The sequence below is a fragment of the Melanotaenia boesemani genome, chromosome 12 (genome assembly GCF_017639745.1).
Source record: "Melanotaenia boesemani isolate fMelBoe1 chromosome 12, fMelBoe1.pri, whole genome shotgun sequence".
Classification (NCBI taxonomy): domain Eukaryota; kingdom Metazoa; phylum Chordata; class Actinopteri; order Atheriniformes; family Melanotaeniidae; genus Melanotaenia; species Melanotaenia boesemani.
Window position 1 is genome coordinate 14,894,528 of NC_055693.1, and position 26,988 is coordinate 14,921,515.

At 37.4% G+C, this 26,988-nt stretch overlaps 2 protein-coding genes across 2 annotated transcripts; one reads left to right on the plus strand and one right to left on the minus strand.

The window, feature by feature from the left end:
• Positions 1-127: 127 nt before the first annotated feature.
• On the minus strand, positions 128-7,190 carry si:ch73-390b10.2 (Golgi pH regulator). The gene is made up of 14 exons (XM_042002029.1): positions 6,944-7,190; positions 5,558-5,617; positions 5,338-5,441; positions 5,153-5,259; positions 3,930-4,031; positions 3,625-3,745; positions 3,413-3,493; positions 3,184-3,293; positions 2,967-3,055; positions 1,682-1,774; positions 1,476-1,571; positions 955-1,044; positions 645-710; positions 128-560 (listed from the first exon to the last, which is right to left on the minus strand). Exons 1-14 carry the CDS (start codon positions 6,983-6,985, stop codon positions 354-356), a joined length of 1,368 nt encoding a protein of 455 aa, XP_041857963.1. The 5' UTR covers positions 6,986-7,190; the 3' UTR covers positions 128-353.
• Positions 7,191-7,840: 650 nt separating this feature from the next.
• Positions 7,841-26,544, plus strand: zgc:113337 (uncharacterized protein LOC503741 homolog). Its single transcript, XM_042002730.1, has 7 exons — positions 7,841-7,980; positions 10,153-10,236; positions 10,339-10,659; positions 12,842-13,171; positions 17,699-17,983; positions 22,497-22,598; positions 25,150-26,544. The coding sequence occupies exons 2-7, from the start codon at positions 10,161-10,163 to the stop codon at positions 25,155-25,157; spliced, it is 1,122 nt and encodes a 373-aa protein (XP_041858664.1). The 5' UTR covers positions 7,841-7,980; positions 10,153-10,160; the 3' UTR covers positions 25,158-26,544.
• Positions 26,545-26,988: the final 444 nt, after the last annotated feature.

Genomic DNA, 26,988 nt, shown 5'->3' on the forward strand with positions numbered 1-26,988 from the left:
TTCACACATTCACATCATGTATGCACGTCAGTGGGACTGAAACAGGGATCTGCAGTAAAAACTTTTGTTCCAGTGTGTTTAGACAGAAAGAAATTGACATTTTGACAAAAAGCAAAGTGTATGCATCTCCTTGAAAATTTTCATTTGAGATTTGTAATGGTTTTTCTTTTCTACTTTATTTTTAGAGAGTTTCAATATTCCATGTCATTTTCCAACAATTTCACCAAAACCTGGACCCAGTAATCAGCCGTTCCTGATTCAGGAATCTATGTATATAAGCTTGATTTCTGGATATCTCTCCAGATAAAAAGTCACCAGAAGTTCATTCTAATTAAGAGAAGTGCTGCAGGAGCTCAGAGGGCCATGTGTTTTTCTGGGGCCTGCTTGTGGGCGAGATAGAGGAAGAGGATGCTGGACAGGGCACTGACCAGGAAGATCACATCAAACCAGCGGTGGTAGAAGTTGAACTGCAGCTCTCCCAGAACCTCTGTCACAATGGAGCGATACTCCAATGGCATGCTCATGCGCATCAACAGTACAGATGACACAAAATACATCCCCTATTAGATTGAGAAACAGAGAAAAAGAAATCTGATTTTACTGTAGTTTGTCACAAAAGTTAACTGAGAAGAAACAATACTCACCATGATCTGAGCAAGTACAAGCACGATGACATTGGAAGATTTGCTGCTTGATATTGCATAGAAGAACTAAAAATGAGGCAGCAGATAACATTCTGATTAAACAAAAATATGGGAAATAAAACCCATTCCAGCAAACCAGCTGGAAATTACACAGATTTATCACCTTCAAAATGAATTACCTTTAATTTGGACTGAATTTTTCTAATTTTAGCTTTAAATAAGTAAAAGTAGCTCATCAATATTTATTAATCAAAACACTGCTTTTCAGTATCCTAACATTTCCCTGGCTAAGAGTACCATGTAGTCTTACCTTGGTAAGTGTGATGAGCAAGCCCCGTATGGACGTTACAATTATTATTCCAACCAAGATAAACGAGATGTGTTGAGACCAAAACTTAACCTGGAAAAGAGGGGAAGAATAGAATAAGAAAAGCAAACAATTGGAGGACAAAATTAGGTAAAAAGTTGGGATTTTATTTTATCATTGCATGTTAACTTTAAGAATAAACCTAATAAGTGTCACTAGAGAAAATAAAAAATGTGGGCATGTTTGGGTTTAAAGTACAGAGAGCAATTAAGACAATAATAAGTCAATGATAATCTTCACAAAAGGTCACTATAAGTATGGATATATGTACTTGCTCCCTTTATGAGGACTTGCTACTCTGTTGGGGACAAACAGTGAGTCCCTATAAAGCAAATCATTAAAATTGTAGGAAATTTTAGCTTTAATGTTAATTTAAAAGTTAAACAAGGAGTGGTTACAGACGAGGTTAGAATACATGGAATCACATTCTAGTTGGTGTGTGCTAGAATGTATGTGTGTCTTACATCAAACTGAATGCCCAAGTAGTTCACTGTAATTTCAATACCCCTCGTCACTGGATCCGTCTTTCCAACTCGATCAAACACAATGTTTATGGTGGCCTAAGATGTTTTTAAAATGAAATATACAAAACCACATTTTAACTTAAAACACACAGCAGTCGATAACGTAGCTGTTTGAGGTTTCATCATGTAAGTGTTACCATGCTTACCATGAAGATTTTCCAAACACAATAGATGGAAAAGAAGTAACCAAGGAAGTTGAAGTATTTTCCCTGGAATGTCTTTGAGTATTCAATTCGCTCCTAAAAATCATAAGAAGTCAGGTGAAAGAATTAGTGATAATTTATTACATATGAGCAAAATGGGCAGTAATGCAACTCTGCAGGGTTTTGGAAGATAGATTATCCTGATGAAAGAATCCTCCTGATTTTAATTCATGATGAATACTTAAGCACTATTTTTATATATTTATACAGTATATTAAAACTTCTAAAATAACTAACATGTTATTTTGCTCCAGATAAGTTATTAAATAAACCAACAAGAGCCGGTACATTTACAACTTTTTAAATAAAACTTCTTTCATCAGCTGCTGTCATCTAATACTTAAGTACAGTTGTTAAGCACATTATCAAGCCAACCTGAATTTGTACTAAGTAAACACAGTATTTCATGTGGAAATTAATATTTTTGTTGCAGTGCATAACTGCATCAACAGCAGCTGATAAAGAAGCAGAACAAGCTTTCATGAAAAGAATCCTGTACTTATGTGCAGCTTAACTACAAACAGGAACAAAACAACTACATTTATCACCTGCAGGCAGTTGTATGACTCTGTGTAGTTCATCCCAATAAATTACTAATTCATCTAATTTTATAATACGTGTAGATTAACACTAAATATATTTTTCTGTGTATGTTAGATGTGTGCTTGGCTGGCGTGGTGTTGATAGAGAAAGAGATGACCAAATGGAGGATTTCTAGATGGCGCTGTGGTAGATGAGAGCCTGTTACAGCAGCTCTCAGTGTTCCATAATGCTGCTGCAACACTGAAACTTCCCAGTCTCGATTAATAAAGTACACCTGATGATTCTGAAAATGAGGTTGAAAACAACAGACTTGAAAAGCATATTGCAAGAGATTGTCCAGGTAACTGTAGACATGGAATAAGGAAGTACTATTTAGTTTAGCCAACCCACTAACTCAGCCATTTATCTATCAAAGGTGCATGTGTGTGTGTGTGTAAAATAAGGTAGATGCATTGTTGAAGGTGCCTATCACCACAATGCTGTAGTTACATTTCCACTGTCATCAGCCATTCAATAATTCATTCATTTATTTTTCTACAGAAGTGGCTTTGCATTGCTACCTATCTCAGTATCCACCAAGAGATCAAAGCTACAACTCTATTGGGACAACTGGCATGTTGAAAGAATTTATAACCAATCTGTTAAAAGACTGAAACTCCATCCAATAAGTCAAAGCTTGCATTACCTTGGTGGCTTGAAGGTCCACCGTCTCAAGGAAAAGTTGTCGACTCAACTCCTCCAGAGCATCAACCTCCTGCTGGATCAGAGAGAGATCTGGAAGGAAGAAGTCAAGGCTGATATCTATTCCCAATACAATAAAGTGATAGGTAGCTGAAAAAAAGTTGCTAAATTTTATTTTATATTTTTTTGCTGCTATTTTAAAATCTTTGTGTTAAGGATACTTTCACTGCCTGTTTGTGTAGAAGTGACACTCTTGATCATGCCCCAAAACCCGGTCTGCTTGTTCTGGTCCTCTCCACGTTGGTACATCTGCCTCCGTGTCATAGCAATTCTTTACAAACAGAACAAAACATGTTGATTAATATGGTTGCACAAAAATACAAATCAGTTGTTTAAGCTGGGGAAAAAAAAAAAAAGATAAACTATTTTTTTAAATGTGGCTTTTCTTACCGTTTCTTTTTGCTGACAATCATGTCCATTGTTTGAAGCAGCCGCCTCTCCAGAGCAAGGATATCACTGTCTGTTACATTTCTGTGAAGTTAGCAAACGCAAGCTGCTTAAAAGCATTGTTATCCTTTGTTTGGTGATGAGTATAAAAAACTTCTGATTCATAAACAGGCCCAGCTGCAGGAGATGTGAGAGGAAGCCATAGTTGGGCTTACCTGAGGAAATAGGACATGTAAGTGTAGGGACAGTTGACGGCACCAAACCCAGACAGTAGAGCCATGAGAGTGACACCGATCACACCAACGCGACTGATTAGCTGCTCGATGGACAAAATCCCTAAACAGAAGACAACATACTGAAAACAGCTAAACCAGAAGTTTGCTTGATATTTTTACTTTTTACAGCTAAATGGCTGCAGTGCTCTGACAAAACATTAATAACCTGTCAAATACAAAGTATCCACATTATGAACGTGCATAAACCTGACAAGGGTCAAGTAAAGAAAGTACCCCACACTCACCATGTTTTGGACTTAAGATGGGGAATGGATCTCCCAACTTCCAGAAAAAATACATGAAGGTGAACCACACCATGCAGGCAAAAAGAAGCCTTTGTCTCTGCACTACACAAACAGAAAACAAAAACTTAACTGTGACAACTGTGAACTAAATTTCATTCATTCATTCATTCATTCATTCATTCATTCATTATCTACCGCTTAGTCTAGGCCTGTCACGATAACAAATTTTGCTGTGCGATAAATTTTATCAGAAATTATTGCAATAAAAGATAATATTGTGCAAAGTGATAATGTTGTCGTTTTGAGACCATTTTCAGCTAATGACAACGCCATAATAATGCATGTGCAAAATATGCAAAATTTAAATAACAAAACAAAACCAATAAATATCACAGACTCTCAGTCTCATTAACAATGAACAAAAACCAAACACAACCAAACACAATAAGTATGATGGATAATAAAGTCTGTTCTGTAAACAAAATTGTCTTTCAAAAAATATTTATTAAAAAAATATTAAACATGAGGCTCAGACAGGAAAAACCGGCAAAACTTCCAGTTAGTATCAAGGTATTAAAAAAAAAATATATAGTCCCGTGTGCATCGTTTGTAAAGCTGAAATATCTCCCCTCATCGCTGAGTGTCAGACTGATCTATGAGCAGTGAGTGAACCGCGCTGCTGCGACGCCACGCTGGGACGCCATGCTGGGACACCAGTCCAAAAGTAATGCGGGCCACTAGGAATCCTCCCGAACCTCTCGATTAGCCGGCATTGCTCTTGATGTGTACTTTGTCATATACGGCAGTATATCGGCTGACTCTTTGTGTAATGTGCCTGCACTTTACAGGGGTTATTATGGTAGACCAGGAAGTGGGGGCTTTGTACAGACATCAAAGGCTACATGTGTGTGTTCTGCTTACATGTGGGGAGCAGTGAAACAATAAATGAGGAAGTGCTCGCAGCTATTATTTCTCCATTCGACTTATTTACATATGTCAGCATGAGAATCTGAGGCTTAGCGCGAGACCGTGAGAAGCCACTCAAATGCCCATGCATACACGGGGAGAACATGCAAACTCCACATAGAAAGGCCACCGCCCCTCAGGTTCGAACCTCCCCCCAAGCTGAGGATAGAACCAGCGACCTTCTAAAATTATCCCAACTAAAACATCAAACATTTGGTCCCTATCTACTCTCAGTAGATAAAAGTAGTTGCACTCACACAGGCGTATGTTGCTAACAACAAAGTAGCCGATGTAGAAAGGCACCACGAAGATAAGAACCAGCAGAATCACATACAGGTTCAGCTTCCAGTGGAAATACCTGGAACTGTGATAACATGAGATTTAGTATCTTTCATTAATTGTGAGCAATAATTAGCAATAATCTTGCAGAGAAATCACTCACCTGCTGCTTAAGGCACCCAGAATCTCAAAGATAATGAGTTCAAACATGGTACATGAAAAAGCAAACGTGACAGAGAACACCACCTGGACAACATACTGTCGCACCTGTAAACAAAAGCAGAATTTCGGGAGATTTTATTTTTTTAGACATAACTAATAATGATGAGGTAAACAGCAAAAAAAAAAAAAAAAAAGTGATCATTTGTCAATAAACAACACACCTCATAGTCTTTGAATAGCTGTCGCATAAAGAACAACCAGCCAAACCCAAAGAACAGCACCTGAGATAAGTAAAATGGTGAAAGAAGAAAAGAAGCAAACATATCATTACATTTTTCCTTTTATAAAAACTTTTTTTTCTTTTTTTTTCACTAAAATTGTTTGAACTAGAAGCACTCGGAGGGTGCAGGCCTCTGCCAAGTCTTTGTAATTTTTTTTTTTTTTAAGTCAATGATTGTGGGTATTATTTTTGAGTTAGAAGTTCAATTGACAAAATTATCCCTATGTCCCCATAGTAAAGAATCCTTAAAGAAATTACTGGATCCAGGTGGTGATTTAGATCACCCCCAGGATCAAATTACTGGTTCCTTATTCCATTTCTGAGATTTCCTGAAAACTGTTATGTTGCTAACAGACAGACAGATAAATGCCACCTAAAACATAACCTCTACCCTGGGGTAATAAACATATTTGATATCATTAGAGGCTGAATATCTCAAAGTCCAGCTTTGGATAAAACCTACTCCCACATTTGCATTTCTGTATTTTAAATACACAAATGTAAATAAATCTCGAAATATATATTTTAATGGTTATAGAGAAGTACATTGTCATATGACACCGAGCAACTGAAACAATATTCACATTTATTATGTCATGCAACATTTAATCTATAAAGTTTTCCACTTCAGAGTGAGTGAGCCTCATTTTAATTTGACCCAAATGAAAAAAGCATAACTTATTTTCCTCAACGATTTTATTTGTTTTAAATTTTACATTTGCGCTGTAAATCTACAATAGTGATATTAAATAGAGAAAATGACCCTTAAATTTTTAAATATAACAATAATCAATTTAATTCAATACATGCATATGCAGTATAGTTATACATAACAAATACAACTTTTAACAAGTATTACAATTTAATTTGGTCCCCAAAACTTCTCCTCCACATACAACACATGCTTATATTAATATTAATTATTGTAATCTGCTCGGTCTTCATTCATTATCGCCTAAAACTAAGATTTAGCTCAAAGTTATGTATACGAAGGCAAAATGGTCTTGACTTTTTAGTATTGCTACTGATTGTGGTAAAAGTAAGAAAATAATTCGTCGACTTTGACTTTTTTTTTTCCCCCACACCCACTTTGTGATTGTCTCGTTATTAAGTTGTTAAATATTAGCGTAATGACTGTGTTCAGGGCTGCTCCAGCCCTAAGAAAGATAAAATAAGTAAAAGTTTCCACAAAATGTTCAAAAACTCTTTCCAGGATGCTCGCAGGGTTCACAGTGATATTAGTCATTGTATGTAAGCTTTTTCCGTTCGCCCACTATTCATGTTAAGTGAAAGAAATGCACGCAACACTCTTCCAACTCATCATTACCTGAGAGGTGAACATGATAACTGAGTCCAAGAGAAACGACATGTTGATGTCTGTAAAACAGGTTCTAGTGCAACGAAAATTCACCCTACGTGTGTGACTACGTCGAGGCCCGTTTCAGTTCATGTTGACCCGACAATAAAAACAGCACAGCTTGAACGTAAAGATCAAATCTTTCGTCTCTAATAAGCTCATTTTGAGAGCTGTTTAGCTGTCATGCTACAACGGTCGCCTATAGCTACGTCACAAAAATGAGCCGTGTCAATTGACTTCCGTCGCAGAGAAGTGACGTCTTCAATTTAGGGTCTCGTTTTAGATTAAAGAAAAATTGTAGAAACTAAGAAAAAAATGTAGTAAGAAGTAGAAAAGTAGTAAGTAGTAGTAGTAAGAAAAATATGATAACATCAATTAAACAAATAAATGTAATAGTCAAGGCAAGACAGGTTTAGTTTTATGGCACGTTTAATGTTCAAGACAACTCAACGTGCTTTAAATAAAAGATTAGAAGCATTACAGCAAGGTGCAAAAGAAACATTAAATGGAGAATTCAAACGACTTCAAATTGATAAAAGAGATGAAAAATAAAATAAATAAAACAAACTAAAATGAATTTAAAAAAAAACAAATGGAATAAAAACAGAACAAACTCAAATAGGCACAACAGAATACATACTTTGAGGTATATATGATACAAACGTATGTCACTGAGAAATGTGAAACGGTTTATGCGAGACAAATCCTGGGTTTATTACTTTAGCCATGCTTACAAACAAATTTAAGATGTTCACTAAGCCAGCAATGCACATGAAGTGACAGTAGAGGGCGCCACAAATATTTACTACAGCCTTGGTTTAGTGCTGCAGCCGGTTGGTGCTCACTGAGTTTGTGGGACGCACAGCATAAAGCGTTTGGATGAGGGAAGAATAGTTTCTGGCTTGTTGATGTGACCAAAGACTGCTGGATTGTAAGATGCCTGGAATTTTGCAGAGGTAGAACTTGTGAAGCTGTGGCTTTTTACCTGTTTTGTAAAGACGAAAGAGGTGAGTATCTGCATTAATGAGTATATAAAATAATCTGTTGGGACCATTATAGAAAACCTGTTAGACTGAGCTCTCCTCTATTCTTTTCATATACTAATGGAGGGTAAAAATAAGATTCTTTATATATGTAAAAGTGGAAAGAGAATAATTTTGTAATGTTATTTCCAAAAAGTCTTTTGTTCCAAATTTTTCTGTGGTTAATTCCTTGCAGATGTTTAATTTTCACCTAAATTATACTAAAATTTCAAATAAATCAAACCATCATATTGGCTTTATATATGTTCTGTTTGTATCTGTTTTGCTCTTGGATTATTATTGTTTCATTCACTTGCAAGCACCAGTTAGGTTTTTATAGCTCTCTGATGAATTGTGAGCAGTGTTGGGAAAGTTACTTCCCAAGTGTAATATATTTCACATTACCAGTTACTTTCAATTTTAAGTAATACATTTCTTTACAATATTACTCTCTGTATAAAGTAATAAGTAACATATTACTTTTCAGTTACTTTTCACCAAAATAAGCATTTAGGACAAGGCATTACGCAATGAAGGTGCGCAATATTTTGTCATGGTGAATAGTTCTCATTTAAATGTAGTTCCTCATTATTATAGTATGTGTGTGGCAACAAAGTCTAATGAGGTTGCATCAGAAAGTAGTTGTTAATATGAAGTTTGTAACGCGTTAGGGGTAACGCGTTACAAAGGTAACTCGTTACTCTAATATACTACGTTTGGCAGTAACGAAGTAATACAACGCGTTACTAACTATATTTTGGTAATATTATTACAGTAAATGAGTCCGGTAATGCGTTACAATCCCAACTGTCAGTATAAACATCAGACAAATAAATAATAAAACAACCATCGCGCAACAGCCGAAAATAAATATGAAGTAGAAGAAGAAGAAGAAGAGGAAGAAGAAGAAGACGAGGGCGGCGGCTTTAAATTAACAGAAGAAGAAGAAGAAGAAAAGGACGAGGAATGATGGCAACCGACTCGACATTTTCTAAGTGGGTTTACTCTCACTATTTTGAATACATCAGAGAAATCGAAAAGAACAATGAGGTGTAGAACAAGAGTTTGTATCACATCATGTCGTTTAATTCTTCCATATCATTACATTATTGTAATTCAGCAGTTCATATTAACAACTACTTTCTGATGCAACCTCATTAGACTTTGTTGCCACACACATACTATAATAATGAGGAACTACATTTAAATGAGAACTATTCACCATGACAAAATATTGCGCACCTTCATTGCGTAATGCCTTGTCCTAAATGCTTATTTTGGTGAAAAGTAACTGAAAAGTAATATGTTACTTATTACTTTATACAGAGAGTAATATTGTAAAGAAATGTATTACTTAAAATTGAAAGTAACTGGTAATGTGAAATATATTACACTTGGGAAGTAACTTTCCCAACACTGATTGTGAGTATAGTAAAAGTTTAATGTTAAACTACAAAGTGAACAAAAAACATTTATAAATAACTTATTTTACATACTGTTATGTCTCTTCCTTCACTATATAATAACAGTTTCATATTTGTCACATATATATTCTTATAGTCATATTCTGTTGACAGATAATGCCTAGAAGTAAAAAGAAAATGCAATATTTTCGATAGTAATGTATAATTTAGCATCTCATGGAAATTGTGAATAAAGTAAATGAACATTTTGCTTGAGCATAACACTTTATTTTAATATACCTTTTCATAATTTACCATTGTTACCTAATTTGATAACAAATGGGAAACTTTTAAGTAATTAGTGCTTTTAATCTTTTGATCTAATCACATTAGTCCATCAGTCTTTAATCTGCTTATAAATGGATTTAATAAATGATGTACAGGAGAAAAGAAAATCGGGAGTCTTAGCTCTGATGAACTTATGATCTACTGGGCTGATGACTGAAAGTATTTAAATGTTGTTAAAGCCTTTAACTGAGACGCTTTCTGGGGATTTGAATGCATGTGATGATGTTGGATGGAACTGATGATAGAAGTGGAATTGGCTCTGAACGTAGATAAAAATAATTGTAGGGAGTTATTTTGTCATTTTTGGACTAACAGTTGTGGAAATTACAGGAGCGTTTGATCTTGTTTTGTGATAGATGTAATGACTTATGAAATATCAGAACTACTTTCTTTTCTTTCTGAGCAGTGAAGAAGATGATGATGATTCCTACCTCTTGTAGGAAAGGTCTGCAGTTGTGTTTACTCCTACTGTTGGTGCAACAACTACATTGTGAGTATGACTATACCAAACAAATCAAAAAAGTTAAGGAAAAAAAAAGTCAAACTACAGAAGCTTACTATTTTTAACATAACATATTGCTGGATGTTCCAGGCAGAGTAACAGCACCGGGACATGTGGAAGCTCCACTGGACAAGCCCTTTACTCTTACCTGCAGTGTTTCAAGGGAACGAGGTGACGTCTTGAAGCAGGTGCGTTGGCTGGACGTCCAGAACCAGACTCTGCTGAGTTATCAGCCCAGCAACAGAGACAGTGTGAGTGGCCAGCAGCATGTGGAGCTTGCTCCTTCTCCAAAGGATACCTCCGTTATCACCATCCGTCGGGTGAGCTTCCGTGATGAAGGCTGCTATACTTGCATCTTTGATCTGTTTCCTTCCGGTCCAAAGCAGGGACACACATGTCTCACTGTCACAGGTGAGTCAGTTATTGTGCATCTGGCATTTGTGGCATGATATAAAAGAAAGTTGATGCATCTATAGAATTAAAGACTGATCTGAGTGGAGGATGGAGGAGAATGAATGTGGATTTTTAGCATTAATTGATGACCAATTAATCAGTCTGCTTCTTTAATAAATATGTTTTTTGTTGTAAAGGGCTGCTAATTTATAGAAGTACAATTCAAACTAGTGACTAAAATGTGCATGCTTAATTAGATTGAAAGGATAAACAAGTTGTTCTCAAACCAATAATCAACTACTGTAGAAAGCATGTACAATGCTCACAAAATGTATTTTAGATTACTGTTAGGTTTGCAGTGTTTATTGATTAAAGGGTATTTTAAAAAACTTTGAAATTTTACTTAGTTGTTGTACTTGACAGTAACTTGACTGAAAAGGGTTAGAGAGAGGGAAAGGACACACAGCAAACGGCCACAAGTTGGAATTCATTCTTGGTGTTGAAGAGTTTTGGCTTCTCCACGTGGATTTTTATACTGTCTATGATTAGCACATTACTGGAGTCTTACATGGATTCAACAAGCAAATCATGCATGCATGTCACTTTATTCTCTGCTGCCAACTACTCTAAATTCTTCATTCTATATAAGGCATTTATCTGCGGCATCTATAAATGTAAATGCACCACAAAAAGCTGTCCTTGTTGGTTTATAACTAACTAAGACGATTTTAAAATGAGGCTCAGTGGAACAAACTTGGATTAAAAGTGATTATTTCTTTTTTTTTTTTTTTTTTTTTTTGTGTGTCAGATTATGCTCTTTAATACAATGCTACACCATCGGCTTTGCAGTAATGCAGCTCAGAAAATCAATTTTCTATCTAGTAGACACAGAGAAAAATATAAAAAAAATAAAAAAATAGATAGAAAAATCTCAATTTAACCCTAATAAGGGAATTTTACATTAGTCTGTTGTGGTGAAGAACAAGCTGCCAAAAGGTGAAGCTCTCAATTTACCAGGTAATCTACATTCCTACCCTCACCTATGGTCCTGAGCTTGGGGTAGTGACCAAAAGAACGTGATTGTAATACATGTTGCTGAAATAAGTGTCCTCTGCAGGGTGGCTGGGCTCTCACTTACAGATAGGGCGAAGAGCTTGATCATCCGGGATGGGCTCAGAGTGAACACACTCTCCAACACATTGAGAGGAGACAGATGAGGTGGCTTGGATATCTGGTTAGGATGCCTACTGGATGCCTCCCTGGTGAGGTGTTCCAGGCATGCCCTACAGGGAAAAGGCCCCGTGGAAGACCCAGGACACATTGGAGGGCCTGGGAACACCTTGGGATTCCCCCGTATGAGCTGGAACAAGTGGCCGGGTAGAGGAAAGTCTGGGCTTCCCTGCTTAAGATGCTGCCCATGCAATCCTAGCCCACATAAGCAGAAGGAAATGAAGTGGATGAAGGGAATCTTGGTGTGTTGGCAGAGTTGGAAAAGTCTTGAACTGAGTGTAATAAGCCTCCACATGAAGCTTGATTGAATTATGATCTCAGTGACACATTGAAGAGAGACAGACCAGACCGTCAGAGATAAACTGATGAGCTCATGTATCCAGAATCGCAAGCATCTTATGAGCTTACCTGTCCTCTCTTTGATACAGCATTAATATCATTGCACATCTGTTTTCAGTTTAAGAGTATGAAAATGATACATTTGTTCCAGTAAGTGTTCAGCATAGAGTAACCATCAGAATAAGTGAGGAATAACCTGACTAAAACAGAAATGCCGCAGGAGGATCATTAAAAACAGTTGTCTGGATTCCATCTCCATCGTTTCTTTGTCCCTGTTGGTGTTTCATGACTTGACTGGTTTTGGATGCCTGCCCTTTGCATGCAACCATTAAAAGTGAAAAAATGTGCATACAGATGTCCCTAATCACCGTTAACCTCTGAACACAAGCCAATGAGCCTGGAGAGACTGAGTCAGTCATGTTAATAAAGAGCTGTGGCGCACTGGGAGAATGAAGGCATACACTACTAACCAGAAACAGCTGGTGCAGATTTCAGTGACTGGTTTCTGTTTGGGTGCCTCATATTTCTGTTTCTGCCCTGTTTGCATTCTCTGTCTCCCTGTTCTTTTCAATATCTTTTCTCATGTTTCATCCTCCTTTTTTTTTATTTATTTTTTTATTCCAATCCCCAGCACAAGTCACAGCTGACAGAAATAAAACAGCAGTGAGTGGCAAGAAGGCCTCCCTGTCATGCTCCTATGGTTTGCCTGAAAAGGTGCAGCAGATTACATGGAAACACACTTCTGCCCAAGGCGACTCCACAGACGTGGCTTCTTTTGCCAAGCGGAGTGACCCCATGATTGAGCCAACGTACCAGGGAAGAGTCTGGCTTGCTGCCTCTCTTTCGGACAGCCAGCTCACCATCCAGCCTGTTGCTATTCAGGATGAAGGTTGCTACACCTGCCTGTACGAAACGCATTCAGATGGGCCGAAGAGCTCTGTGGTTTGCCTTTCCACCTATGGTAAATGGTTATTTTTTCAATTTCAAAATAAATAAACAATATGCACATTTGTATCTCTACAGTTAGTGAGGCTTTTGTTTCCTTCCTATGAGCTTGTATTGAGTTCAGAACCTGCCTTTCATAGGCTTGAATATGTGTTTATATTCCCAGTTTGTACGCATCTGTTTTTCCTATCAAGCTGAAACTGGTGAACTTACCTTTTTTTTTTTTTTTTTTTTTTTTTTCAAAAAATAGAAGGGCTTTTTCCTCACTAAGTTTTGCCTATAGAGACAAGAACCCATTAATTTTGTGAGAGAAAGGAACATGCAGATAGATTCTCACTGATTTATAAGCCCCAAAGTCTCCAAAAGAAATATTGGTCCCATTTTACACAAACCACCTTTCACTAAACTGAAAGATTTCAGAAAAAAAGTTACATTTATTTGAGGCCTGTATGTGTCTCATCTGCACACAACTGTGCTACGCCCATTTAGGAGGGTGGAGGTCTTTACTATTTCATACCACTGGCACAGCTAGAGATGTAACATTTTCCTATATGCCATTAATACAGAAACCTACAGACAGACATCCATTCTTTTCATTTGTCAGTTCCTCCCTTTTGGTGCTTGTGTTCTTTGTGACTGCTTTTCGAGGTGATTTCTGTTCTAACCCGACAGGATCTTTTATTTCAACAATAGCTTTAGACTTAGACAAACTGCCAGTAAATAATTACAAACACATGCAGGGAATGAATATTTATCTGGTTTTCAACTATTTCCATGAGACTTTCAGTCAAAGAATAAAGAGCTCCTAAGAATTATTGATAGGTTAAGAAGAGAGAAAAAGAACATCAGAAACTAAAGGAGAGTGAAGTTTAGCAGGTCTCGCTGCACCTCAAGCAGCATTTTTCTTCAGGAGAAGGTGTTCTGTTGTTGGCAATCACCCTAGTTAAACCTTTCACTGTTGATTTGTTATCACTCTGAGCTTGTCCATCTATAAGGTACCCCCAATGGCAGGGGTATGCATGTTGCATGTATGTATGATGCCGCCTGCAGCTCTTTAGCCCTTCTGCACTGCCTCTAAAGGAAAATAGTGTGATTCTGCATGGACACATAACTGTTGCTCATTGACAACTTTATCTGCGCCAAGAAATTAGCAAACAACAAAAAATGTAATGTTTAAAGACATTTCCAGACAAAACACAAAAAGTATGAAATTGGAGATGAGTGACAAAAAGCCATTTCTGAACTTTTGTAGAAAGCTGAGCAGTGCTGGCTCTTAAAAAAGTACATCAAATCCCCAAAGTCAACTACTGCTGCAGATATTCAGGCAGCGTATGAGATGGTGAGGCGCAGAATGCCTTTCACAGATGGAAAATGCACAGAAAAATCATTCATTGCAATATCAGAGCTTCTATACCTGAACAGAAGAAGCAAATGTGAAACAGGCCAGAAACTTAGAGATAAGTTTCTCTCTGCAAAGACCATCGAGGACAAGACCATTAAAATAACAAAAAAAACATCACAACTTAAAAAACTGATTCAGCTCCAGCAGACTTAGTCACCTGTGAAGAGCCAAGTGATGTAGACTATAGATCGGTCAAACTACACCATTAAATGTATGTAATTAATGCTCATATTAATGCTTCATACATCCTGCAACAGCTCTGCTTCCGTAACATTTCACAGCAAATAATTTTTTCGCCATTATTTCTGTAACAATCTTTTCCTTAATCACACGTGGAACAATATAAATAGACTGTAAAGTGGAATAATTCCTGCTTTATTTTATTTAATTTGACAGTCATCCTCTGTATTGAATTCTCCATATTAAGTCATTAGTTCTTAAATTTGATGTTGAACAAGTGGAAAGTCTGCGTTGTTGGTGGTGATAAGAAAACTGGGAGCAAAAAAGTTAACTTGAGTCTTAATCTTGAAGCCATGAATGTTTGGAACAAATTACCTACTCAGTTTCACACCAAATTTCACGGCAATCCATCAGTCTGAAGTACAGTCATTAACTCTGGACCGATCCACATTTGCATCCCTACAGTGTGATCATGAATAAATTTGTCACCCGTGCCATTGTAGCCGCAACAGTTTTCAATCTTCTGCTGCTTTGCATCAGTGTCAATGTTATAAAAGAAAAGCACATTTTTAAGGGCTGTAGTTGTGAGAGAATTTGTCCTGCAGTAAATGAAGGAGCTAGGAGGACATGAGGTAAATAAAGGAGATAGTCTATGGTGCAAGTTCAAGAAGGCTTAACCTGGACTTTGCAGGCAGGAAACACAGGTACCCTGGGATTTAGAGAGGAATGCAGATTTTCTCCTCCTCATCATGGTTGTTGAATCCTTTTATGATACAGCAGCAGAGTGTCAGTCGATTTGCTAACAAACACAGAGCAAGTGTGTCCACGTGAATAATGGACCATTGGAAAGAATGATGGAGGCAGGGAGTGAGGTCCTGATGCATGACTGTGCCAGTGTTTGCAGCAGACAGTGATTCCTTCTGTGCTTTGTCTGCCTCCCTTTGTGCTCATTTGCTTTTTCACTTCTCTCCCGTTCCCTTTCTCTAACAATAATCTCACGAAACAGATGTGCTTTTGTTTGAAATTGAACTGTACAGTACAGTAGGTGTTCCTAGTGCTGAGGCATGATTAGCATTAATACTTTTTTTTTTTATTGGCCACTTCTGTCAACATGCTTCTGCCCTCATCCCACTGTAGATGGCACAATGCCCTGCACCCTCCACCCCCTGCTTTGTTCCCACTTTTAAACATGCTGCCATGATCAATGATGAGCAAGACATGATTTGCAGGTGTCTGTATAAACCGGGACTATTTGAAATTCTTTCAGTTGTCAAAAAGAGACTTGTTGCATTTGTACAAGTGTTGCAATGTTTACCTGGAATATGAAATCTAAGAATGTCACCACAATGGATTTCCTCCTGTGTGTCGCTTTCTCAAACCATTAGCGATATATGTTAAGTTTTTGCTTGTAAGTTGATTTTTCTATTTTACTTTTGTCTCCAGTCAGTAAAACACATCTTTATCAGGTTAGATTTAGCTATTTCCTCAGCTTTTATAATATTTTTCACATGCTTATGTTCAAAACCTCCAAGGTTGCTTTTGTTAAATTCTTTGGGGCATTGCTCATGCGTTTTGTGAAGATAGTCTACTTTGCTGCATATGGCTTTTGAGAAAGTACCGTATGCTCCTATTACCTCCATCTCGCTGCTTCTGGCTTCAATGTACTCTAGTCACTCTGTGTCTATGGAAACTGTGCATGCCTGTTTCATGACGCTGTCTCCACATGTTTTACAGATGATGTTGTAGTTTATAGACCACAAGCTGTGTCTCCATTCTGGTAAATAGTGGTCTCAGTTTTGTCTTTGCAAAAATAACTGTTCCATAACAGTTTTGGCTTTGAGGATGCTTTTTTGGCTTTTATTTTTCCTTCTAAAACTGGTCTAATTTTATTGCTAAAGCTTATGAGTACTGTATTTGCTCTCATGAACTCTTCTTTGTAGGGCATTTCATGTAGCCCTACAAGCTCATGAGTACATTCCCTCTTTTATTGTCAGAATGAAGCAGCTTGGTGCGTTTGCTATGCTTCATCTTCTCACAATCTCGGATGGAGCTTTCTTGTTTTCCCAACCTAAGGATGGTCTGTTTTACTTACATTAAATCTGTACTTTGTCCATATTCACTATAACTCTAACTTGCACATGTTTTGGTAATCAGCTAAAATAATGCAAAATGTGTATGTGCATTGTCTTAATGTATGATCTCTCAACTTGAGTCATTAAAGCCTTTGTTTTATTTTAAAATTTAATCTCTGAGCCAGAAAATAAGTATGTAAGTATCAAACAAAATAAAGCTATGTGTATTACAAAATTGTTGTTGCACACATGGACTCTCAAATTTCACAGCAGATTCTTGCTCATCTTTAAGAGACTATTATGGTTTGCAATATTATCAGATTTTTTTTATTTCCCCCCCGGCTCCAAACCCACCCCATAATCTGACATTATCCAGACTGTGGTGGGTGAAGTTCATCCTTCAGAACACTGAAAAGATGCTGAAACTATAAGGGCCAAATATCTGTGGCTAAATGTGTTCTGCCAACAAAAATCTTCTCGGTTCCAGTGCATGAAATTCCTTGCACAGCCCTGAGAACAGGGAATTGAAAACATTCAGAGATTTACTCGTTGATCTTATAAAAGCAGGAGTTCACGTCTTAGTTGAGCTGAGGTATTGAGGCTTTTATCCCAGGTATCGCCTACATGATACACAAACACGGGCTCAACTGGAATATGGATTTGGCCAGTTTGTGTATTAAGACAACATGCTTCATGTGCCCTCCCTACCACAGCATGCTTTCCACTCTTTATTATGGTGATATAACATCTCCAGAGCTTTCCAGAATGTTTATTTTACACACACTACAACTGAAAAGGATAAAAGTAATCTATAAAATTGTTTATTTGTAAATGTGTGCTGCTGTGTCACATTAGTTTAAAATATTTTGCTTTTCATTCACTTTTGCAGTGCTGCCAAAACCTCAAGTGAGCTACAAGACCACCTCTCCAGGTGTGATCGAGGCCAACTGTACCTCCGTGTCTCGGCCCCCAGTGGAGATTGTGTGGAACGTTGAGAGAGACAACCGCACTATGGGCCCCCCTGTGACCACGCTGTTGCCCCAGGGTGATGGGACCACTTTGGTCATCAGTACTCTGACTGTCCAATCAGGGTTGTTGAAAGATGTGTCTGTCAAATGTCTGGTGCATCACAAAGGGCTCGAATCGCCAATAGCTGTATCCATGAACACTAAAAGTAAGTTTTTAACCAGTGAACCTTTGCATCAATATGTATATCCATCATAAAATCTTCAATTATGTCTATTTATTCATGTTCCGGTCTACTTCTCAGTTTTGGCTATATACAACTTGAAGATTACTGTTCCTCTCAGTCAAGCGTGTAGGAGCACGTACAACAAATATTCCTGCTGGACAAGCCATCTGACTTCCTGTTGACTTACACTTGATCTGGCTGAAATAATGGTGCATTGAACTTGAATGTTGGACCCTAAAATACCGTCACACCCAAGCTGACAATGTTCAAGCTGAACAAGTTAGAGGATAAGTGGGATTTACTCTCTAGCCAGTTGTTATTATTGCAATTCATATCAAAGCTTGTGCAAAAATCTTAATAATACGTATAAAAACCGATGTCATCCATATATGCTTTCGAGGTTAGGATTGCTGAGCTCCCTTCATTTCACCCTGTTGGAAATCTGACTTGTAGTCTGACTTGGGGTATTCAACATAATTATATTTCTGAAGGGTTGACAGGAGGTGGCATTACTATAGCTTTGTTTCCACAGTGTTGTGTGTGTAAGGTTCAGAGAATGAACTGAGGGCAAAGGAATTAAAGCCAAATCAAAGTGTGTGTATAAAGAGGTGCTTGCATGGGGACATCGTGCCTACAATATAGCAAGGCTGTCATTTTATGTAAAGCACATACTGAAACAGCACTAAAGCGTCATCAAACTGGTCATAAAACCAAATATTGTAATGACAACCTGCTTTACATTGTTGGTGTTTGGTCACTGTAAACTAGAGATGGGTGATACCACCATTTTCCTATAGATATGATACCTTTAGTTTATGGTACTTTTTTCATTGATACCAATATCAATTGGCTTTTAAAGGAAAATCACAAATGTGCATAATATCTTTAGTGCATGCAGGGGTAGTATGAAATATAAATATACTCAAGAACATCAAAACTTAAAAGAAATGTTTTAAAACAATAATTATATTGATGAGTAACTTAAACAAAAATAAGATAAAAAAATCTTTTTAAATGATAAACTAAACTACAGATAAAAATAAGGTTATTCAATTTAATTAAATGGGGAATATATATATATATATATATAATATGATGGATATAATAAAACATAATGTCTAATTACCTGCATTAAACCAGGAAAATATCAAAACGGAGCCTTATCATCATCAACGGTAGCAGCATCATTAAGACATCTGCTAGGCTACTATAATCATGTAACACAGAGGAAATACACTGTGGCTGGGCTTCAAATGCAATTTTATTAATTAAAACTCTTAGAAGTGAAAACAAATGGCATGTTTATTATTAGCAGAGTGGTATCTTAATACTCAAAAAAGTATTTTAGCCAATATTTTGACTGGCTGATATTGAAGTATCGACTCCAGAGTATCGTTCTGCCCATCCCTACTGTAAACACATATAATCAAGCAGCTGAGGCTTAACAAGCTGATCTTTTTCATAATATCAGTGCACAATCTTTTCTTGAGTAACTTACTCAAAAATATTGTGCCACCATGAAATAACTTTGGACAGGCCAGTAGTAAAATGCTGAGTTATTACAATTCAGTAATTACACATATCAAGCATAAAAAATGTTAAAGTAAAGCTGAAATAAATCTATTTTTTCAGTTGTTATACATCACAGGTATATATGTTGTTAACCACTTAGCCAAACTCTAATGATTGAAGAAAAGAAAGTCAATAAAATTCAGTCTCAAAATCACTGGAAGCAAACAGTGTCTTCTGCTTTTAAATATTAGGGGTTTGATGTCAGATCTACGGAAGCGTGGAGCTGTCACCCGAGTAAAAAAAAAATCGGACCTTATCACGTTATAACGTGATAAGGTCCGATTTTTTTTTAATTTGGGTGGCAGCTCCACGCTTCCGTACTGCAGTCCTTGGCAGTAGACTGGCCAAGTTAATCTAATTCTGGCATCCAGGAAAGACACATTCCCCTGATAAGGGTAGAACAGTTAGCTGGCTGGTTGCTAATCCAAGGCTAATGCATCATTGCAGGCTTATTTGTAACATTTCAATGTTACATATAGGGTAGCTTTGCTTACCATATACACACAATCACCCTGCATGATGGATATGTGTTTTATATCTGTCCTAAACATCCTGTATAGAAACCTGATGAGAAATATTAGATTTGAGCAGCTACTGTCTAACACATTTAACTTGTTCCCATCAAAATCTCAGAATTCAGACCCTAACTTGTGAATAATTGTAACCTCTAGAAGTGCTTGTATAAATGTGTTTTGGATTCAGATTTTTTGACAGAGGCAGACCTTCTGTCTGGTTTATATTTTTGGCAACCTGGAGCTAATGTTCTACAGGGAAGCCACAATGTCATGTCCCAAACACAGAATTATGCAAAGAGGCAGTTGATTAAGAAACAAAATAACTTTGTTCAGACTTTACCAGAAATGTCAAGAACTCAGAAATTCCAAAAACAGAAATCCAGGTTAGAGGATAAGGCAGAAAGATCCAGTATTCAACAAAACATATAAACAGTAAGTAACCAAGACACAGAACAGGGCAAGAACTAATTCAACACAGTTTGTGTGTGTTAACAAACGTTGCTAGGCTACAAACACAGCATCCTAATATATTCACTGCAATCTCTAGAGACTTTCTGCAACATTACCAACATCCCAGCAGTTTGTCAGTTGCTCCACCAGTGAAAATAACATGTTGGACTTATTTTAAGCTAATGTTAAAAATGCACACAGCTCCTCTGCCCTGCCTCCTTTGGGAAGATCAGACCATAATTTAGGTATCACCTTCACCTACAAGCAGCAGCAATGAGTCATTACACAGATTATTAAAACCTTGTCTAAGGAAGCTGGAGATGCTCTGTGAGGGTGCCTTGAGGCCAAAGACTGGAAAGTCCTCTGTGAACCACATGGAGATGACATCAATGTCATGACTGAATGTGTGACAGATTATATCAACCTCTGTGTGGACTGCATTGTCCCAACAAGTCCTAGATGACCAGTGACCTAAAAAAAAGTTGCTAAACATCCAAATGCCTTCAGAGATGGAGACAAGGAGTTATTGAAAATAAAACAAAAACAACTCAAAACAAAGATTAAGAAGTGCAAGGAGCACTACATGTATAAAGAAAAGTTAGATTGCCTGCTCCAGCAGAACAATGAGAGAGACATGTGGTCAGGAATGAAAGAGATCACTGGTTCAGCTAATGAGCTGAACATGTTCTTTAGTGGGTTGAAGGTCATCCCTTCCTCCAGCCCAACAGACCACTCACCCTCCACAAGCTCACAGCTTTCCTACACACCACTCTGTCACCCTGCAGCTCAGTCATGGACCTTAACACAGCCTCATCTCCCTCCACATCAGAACACACTGAGACCTGTCTGTCACCTGCAGTCAGGTGAAGAAATATCTGGAGAAACTGAATTTGAACAGGGCTGCAGGTCCAGATGGTGTCAGCCCCAGGGATCTGAAAACCTGCTCAGAACAGCTTTGCTAGATTCTTCAGCACCTTTTCAACTCCAGCCTGAGTCAGAAAAGAGTTCCTGAGGAAATGCAACACAGAAGCATCTACAAGAAAGGACAGAGCAGAATCTACTTCCTCAGAAAGCTAAGATCATTTAATCTCAGCACCAAGATGTTGCATATCTTCTATAAGTCTGTTATGGGAAGTGCAATCAGTAGTGCAGCCGTTTGGGGCAGCAACATCAGAGCCAGAGATTTAAAGAAACTGAACTTATCCCGAAGGCTGGATAAGTGCTGGGGATAACTCTGAAGCAGCTGGAGCTGAATGTCCAGAAAAGAATGCTGCACAAGCTGCAGAAAATAGTGGAATATTCCTCACATCCTCTACACTACACAGTGAAGAAACAACAGTGTGTTCGGTGAGAGACTTCTTCAACTCTAATGCAAGACAGAAAGGTACCATAGGTCATTCCTGCCAGCAGTCATCGCCCTCCGGAACAAGGCCCTATCTTCTTCATCTTCTAATTAATTATTTTTTTATATAAAAAAAAAAAAGCTAAAACACTGAAATTTCCCTCTAGGATGAACAAAGTATTTTTCATTTAATTCGTTCATTTTAATTTAATTTCATTTCATTTCATTGGAGTAAGTGAAAAGCAATGAAAATAATATAACCAGGATTAACCAAACTAAACTAGATATGACAAATTACACAAACCCAAGAAAGAAGCATCCAAACCAACCCAACAAACCCACAGATCATGACATTCAATAAATTACAGGCACAGCTGGGTCTTACTTACTGGGGCTTACTTGGCTTACTGGGTCAATAGTGCACATATGAAAGAAATCAGACAGTAACACAGTAAATTAAATAAAAAAAATTATTAGAGCCAGTTCAAAGTAGTAGTTCATATTTGTATAGACACACAAATACCAGCACTTAAATCAAATAGAAAGAATTATATGTTTAACCGTTAATGGAAAACGATAAATCTCCTGATCAGGTCTCCCTCTCTTTCTCTTGTAGTTGGCACAGCTCTCACCATCTTGATCTCAGTCACCACAGTCGCAGCTCTGCTGGTCATGTCCCTATGCTTCTGCCTTTGGAAGTGTTTTTTGCGTAAAGAAGGTAAGTACATGTTTGTGTGGCTTTCCTACTGTATCATTTCAGATTTGCAACTGTCAAGGTTTGTATCCAGATCATTTACCTCTAGCTGCTGTCTTTATACTGAAACACAAACTCAAATGTAGTTTTAAAACCTGTGGCATAAACAAGACCCCTCAAACTGATTGGATAAGTTACAGATCAAGAATGTTTGATATATTTTTACATTTAACAGGAAGTTTACAAAAACAGGTGAGAAAAAAATTCAAAATAGTGGCCAGTTAGTTATTTATTTTTATTATTACCGTGGGAGCGCACAATCATCCAATCCACCAAGAAACTCAAAACAAGAGTGAACAGCAACGGGAGGTTTTTGACCCATTTTTGGGTGGGCTATACCCACACATTTAGCAGTGCTGCTTATTCTACAAATGCACAACCCTTACAAGTTATACTTTATTGTAAAGGTAACTAATCAGCATTGCCAATGATTCATATTACAACATCAATTGGTATTATTAAAGCACAGAAACAATCGACCAATGTCCTCAGTTTTTAATGGCATATATACAGGTATATATGTGATTTGGGTGAGTTTTGCAGTTGTTCTCTCCCTTTGCAATGATTCTTTCAAACCCAAAATTTCATTTCACAGTCATTAGAATTTCATACTGAGGCCTCCTTCTCTAATGTGGGCTTTGGCAATCTGCTTGGGTGTTTCAGAAACAATAAAGTAACAGAGGTTTGTTGGGATCTGCTGTAACACTGTTGCAGTGTTGCACTGATGTTGGTTGTAGACAGAAAGGCAAATCTGGGCAGTCAATCACATCACATTAAAAAAATCCTCATTTGCTTGTTTGGTAAAGGAGAGGTTTCTGACTCTAACAAAGTCATGGATTTGTGTTTTATCTTGTGGGGTTTTTTTTTTTTTTTTTTTTTTTTTTGTTGTTGTTTTTTTATGTGATGTGAGTTAGTGATGCGCGGGCCGCCCCCTAACCCGCGGGTCCCGCGGGTAGGCCTAACCCGCGGGTCGGGTTGGGGCGGGTCAAAGAATTTTCGCTTCACTGCGGGCGGGTTGGTGTGGTTTACTATTCTGAAATATCTAGTTCTATCTATTAATTTTATTTTTTGTCAAACTGAAAATAAAGACTTTAATCAGTGTCTACATTTTGTTACTATAATATGTAAGACAAAATATTTATCAGTTATTTAAACACAGGTCACGTTTTTAACGTAATGTCCACGTAGGCGCGTAATAGGCTACGCAGACTACGTGCAGAAAGCGCCAAGCAGACAAGCAACAAAAGATGGAAGAAGTGTTGAATAATATACGTTCGGGTGTTTACGTCCTTAAAAAGAAGAAGGAGGGTCAAATGGCTAAATCACAGGTTTGGGACAGGTTCAACGAGGTAATCAGTGCAGACAACAACAGCAGCATTGGCTATGTGCTTTATAACACTTAACGCTTAAACGCTTTAAAACACTTTATTAATTTGCCTATTTATGTTTATAGGCTTAACGTTCAAATGAAAATACATTTTGTGTTGCCAGTTTCCAGTGCCAATTTAGCAGACCATATGCACCTTTCTCAGACTAAATAAAAGCATTCGTCAATGTCATAAGATGTGTTTTAATGGGGCGGGGCGGGTCGGGTTAAAAAAAATAGAAGCGGAGGTGCGGGGCGGGTTGGTGCGGTCCAATTTTTTTAAAAGAGCGGGACCCGCGGGTCGGAAAAAACCCCGACCCGCGCATCACTAATGTGAGTGATAACAATCACAAGAGGGTCACCTTGCCAGTCATGTAATGTCTGTAGTTGCTGCCATGATGACTCCAGGAATGGGCAAAAGTCAAAAGCACATAGTTTTAAATTCAGAAAGTTATAGTACTACAAAACACATTTCATTAAGACATCAGGAAATTTGATCAACTTATGAAAAAAGTTCAATATGTCTCTTGTATATATTTACACATCTGAATACTTCCACAAAAACCCTGTACCTTAGGAGGATGCTGTGTTGGTTCGATTTTATCCAAAAATTCACATTTTTCCCGTTATTCACTATTTCACCACATCCATTTGGCTATTCTCAGCACACCGTTTACCCAAACATTGCAGAACATTGATCTGCTTTGGTGTTTTAATTCATTATTTACAGTAATGCATAGAAACCAGAAGGCTGTGGAAGAACAGAACTTCCTCTGTTTGGCAAGTTATAAGGTCTCTTTCTGTTAAATTAGTGTGGAAGCTTTTGAAGGGCAAAATAAAAGCAACAGAAAGTACAGTTGTACCTTAGCTTTACACAAGTTAAGAGATTTTGTAGATTTAATATTAGTGATGACTCAGCATCTCCTTCTTAATTTTATTTAGATTCAGTGTTAAATCTCAAAAACAAATGAAATAGAAAATTAGGATGAATTTGGGTCTCCTTCATAGTCATGTACGTAACTCCACCTCTCCACCCCCAGCCTCCTTATGTGGCCTTTTTTCCTTTCTAGAAATTAGCAAACACTCCTTTCATGACAGTTTATAAAATGGTAATCTTATGTACAAGTAACCATTTTCATGTGTTTTCAGATGATTAATCTAAAAAGTGACCAGAGGCTGAAAGGAAGATGACATGCTCCTCAGAACCCGCCTTAGACGATGGCTTCCCTATTGCATCATTGTCAACATCATCATCCTTGCCATTATAAAGGTGCAAAGGGAAGATGTTTTGACGCACCTCCACAAGATGTCCAGTACAATCCCACTTATGAGCATCAACTGGACGACATTCAGCTGTGCTCTGCTGCCGCTGCATCTGACGCTTGTGTAATCTCCAGGCTGTCTTTACACAATGTCTATGAGATGTGGTTACACAGATTTTATTTCTCTCTCACTGGATCTGTAATTGATTGAGTGGACGGCCACACATTCCACAGCCAACAGCGGAGTCTCTGTATGGCTGAGTGTACTACAGAGATTTTTGTACCACGTTGCATCTCCTCAAATACCTCTTTCTGTTGTCCTCTGTCTTTACCTTTTTTCTAAAGTGGAGGTGGTGATGAAGTGGTGATGTGGACGTCTTTAAATCCAATGAAATGACATAATACATACTTTGATATTTTGGGAATTGGCATGTATTTTTTACAATAAGCAAATAAAAGCAGTTGCAGACCTTATGCTTTTGATTACCCAGCTAATAGTTGCCATTTAAGGTTTTTCTTCTTTCCTTAAAGACCTCAGTATTAAAGAGCTGGGTGGATTATGGACAATATAGATTAACTATAAGACCTTTATACTCATATAGTCTATTGCAAACTTTTCTGCATAGTTCAGTGAATTTGTGGTGTGTGTGTGTGTGTATTTGTTAGAAGCTAAATTCCACGGTCAGATGGCTTGAATCAGTTGCCTAAAGAAGCAACAGTGAAACCTTTGAGGTACCCCTGAAAGGAATGCGTATCTTGTTGCTGGTTGTGTGGTTGGTCACTTTGTGTGTCAGTGCATTAAAATAAATTACTTGAGGACTCCGGGTTAAATATCCCAAAGAGACACTCATTTTTATGTTGCTATGGATCAAAGAGCCACCAAAAGTACTGGTCTATGGTTATATTGCAATGATGCTTCCAGGTAATGTCATGTTCACATGTACCCAGTGAATTTTTAAAAGCTGTTGAAATAATACTGAAGCATATGATTTGCATCTGATTTGCTTAGTTTTTCAGTGCTCCTATCATATGATAGTTAGCAGAGGAACGTCTCGTTTTCTGACTATTAAGAGTTTCTCTTATTTACTAACAGAGTCGATGGCATCTGAATATTTCTGAAAATGGTTCCAGAGCATATTTTTGATTTACTGAAATGTGTTGAGGCATCCAGATTTTCATGGAACAGCTGTAGACCTGCAAGCAAAGAGAAGATGCATTATCACCAACTATGCATGTCAAGTTAATGTTATAAATCAAATAATAAAAGAACAGAAAAAAGTAACTGTATCCCTGAATCTTCATTACTTTAAAAACTCACTGTCACCAATTTTTCAGCTCAGTTTTGAACATCTAAAACTGGATTTAGGAAACATCAGATTCCTTTCTTGTGTGCCAAACCTGCATGCCAGATGCTTGTTTTTGGGACCTTTTCTTTCTTTTTTTTTATCTCAAGCCAGGATACTTAGGTGGATCTAGGGGGAAAAGATAAAAAGTAAATAAAACACACACACTGAGAATTTATAGCGCCTCAGTTCTCTGATGTATTTTTAGACTATAGGATAATATAGAATATTTGTGGTTTCCTTTAGAAAAATGTTTTCATGTATTAAACTTAGCGCATATATTACCAGACAACAGAATTAACATCAGATGTACAACAAAAAAGGCTCTTAATTACAGTAGCCAAGCTGTTCAAGCTGAGAATTCCTTTCATGTCTTTGGTAAT

What these genes read in the sequence shown, in the direction of transcription:
- si:ch73-390b10.2 (XM_042002029.1), bottom strand. Translation starts at nt 6,985, where the DNA reads ATGTCGTTTCTCTTGGACTCAGTTATCATGTTCACCTCTCAG. An exon ending in GTGTTTGGAAAATCTTCATG is followed by an intron (nt 1,572 to 1,681) that starts GTAAGCATGGTA and finishes AAAACATCTTAG; the next exon opens with GCCACCATAAACATTGTGTT. An exon ending in TGCTCATCACACTTACCAAG is followed by an intron (nt 711 to 954) that starts GTAAGACTACAT and finishes CCTCATTTTTAG; the next exon opens with TTCTTCTATGCAATATCAAG.
- zgc:113337 (XM_042002730.1), top strand. Translation starts at nt 10,161, where the DNA reads ATGATGATGATTCCTACCTCTTGTAGGAAAGGTCTGCAGTTGTGTTTA. An exon ending in CACATGTCTCACTGTCACAG is followed by an intron (nt 10,660 to 12,841) that starts GTGAGTCAGTTA and finishes TCCAATCCCCAG; the next exon opens with CACAAGTCACAGCTGACAGA. An exon ending in TGTATCCATGAACACTAAAA is followed by an intron (nt 17,984 to 22,496) that starts GTAAGTTTTTAA and finishes TTTCTCTTGTAG; the next exon opens with TTGGCACAGCTCTCACCATC.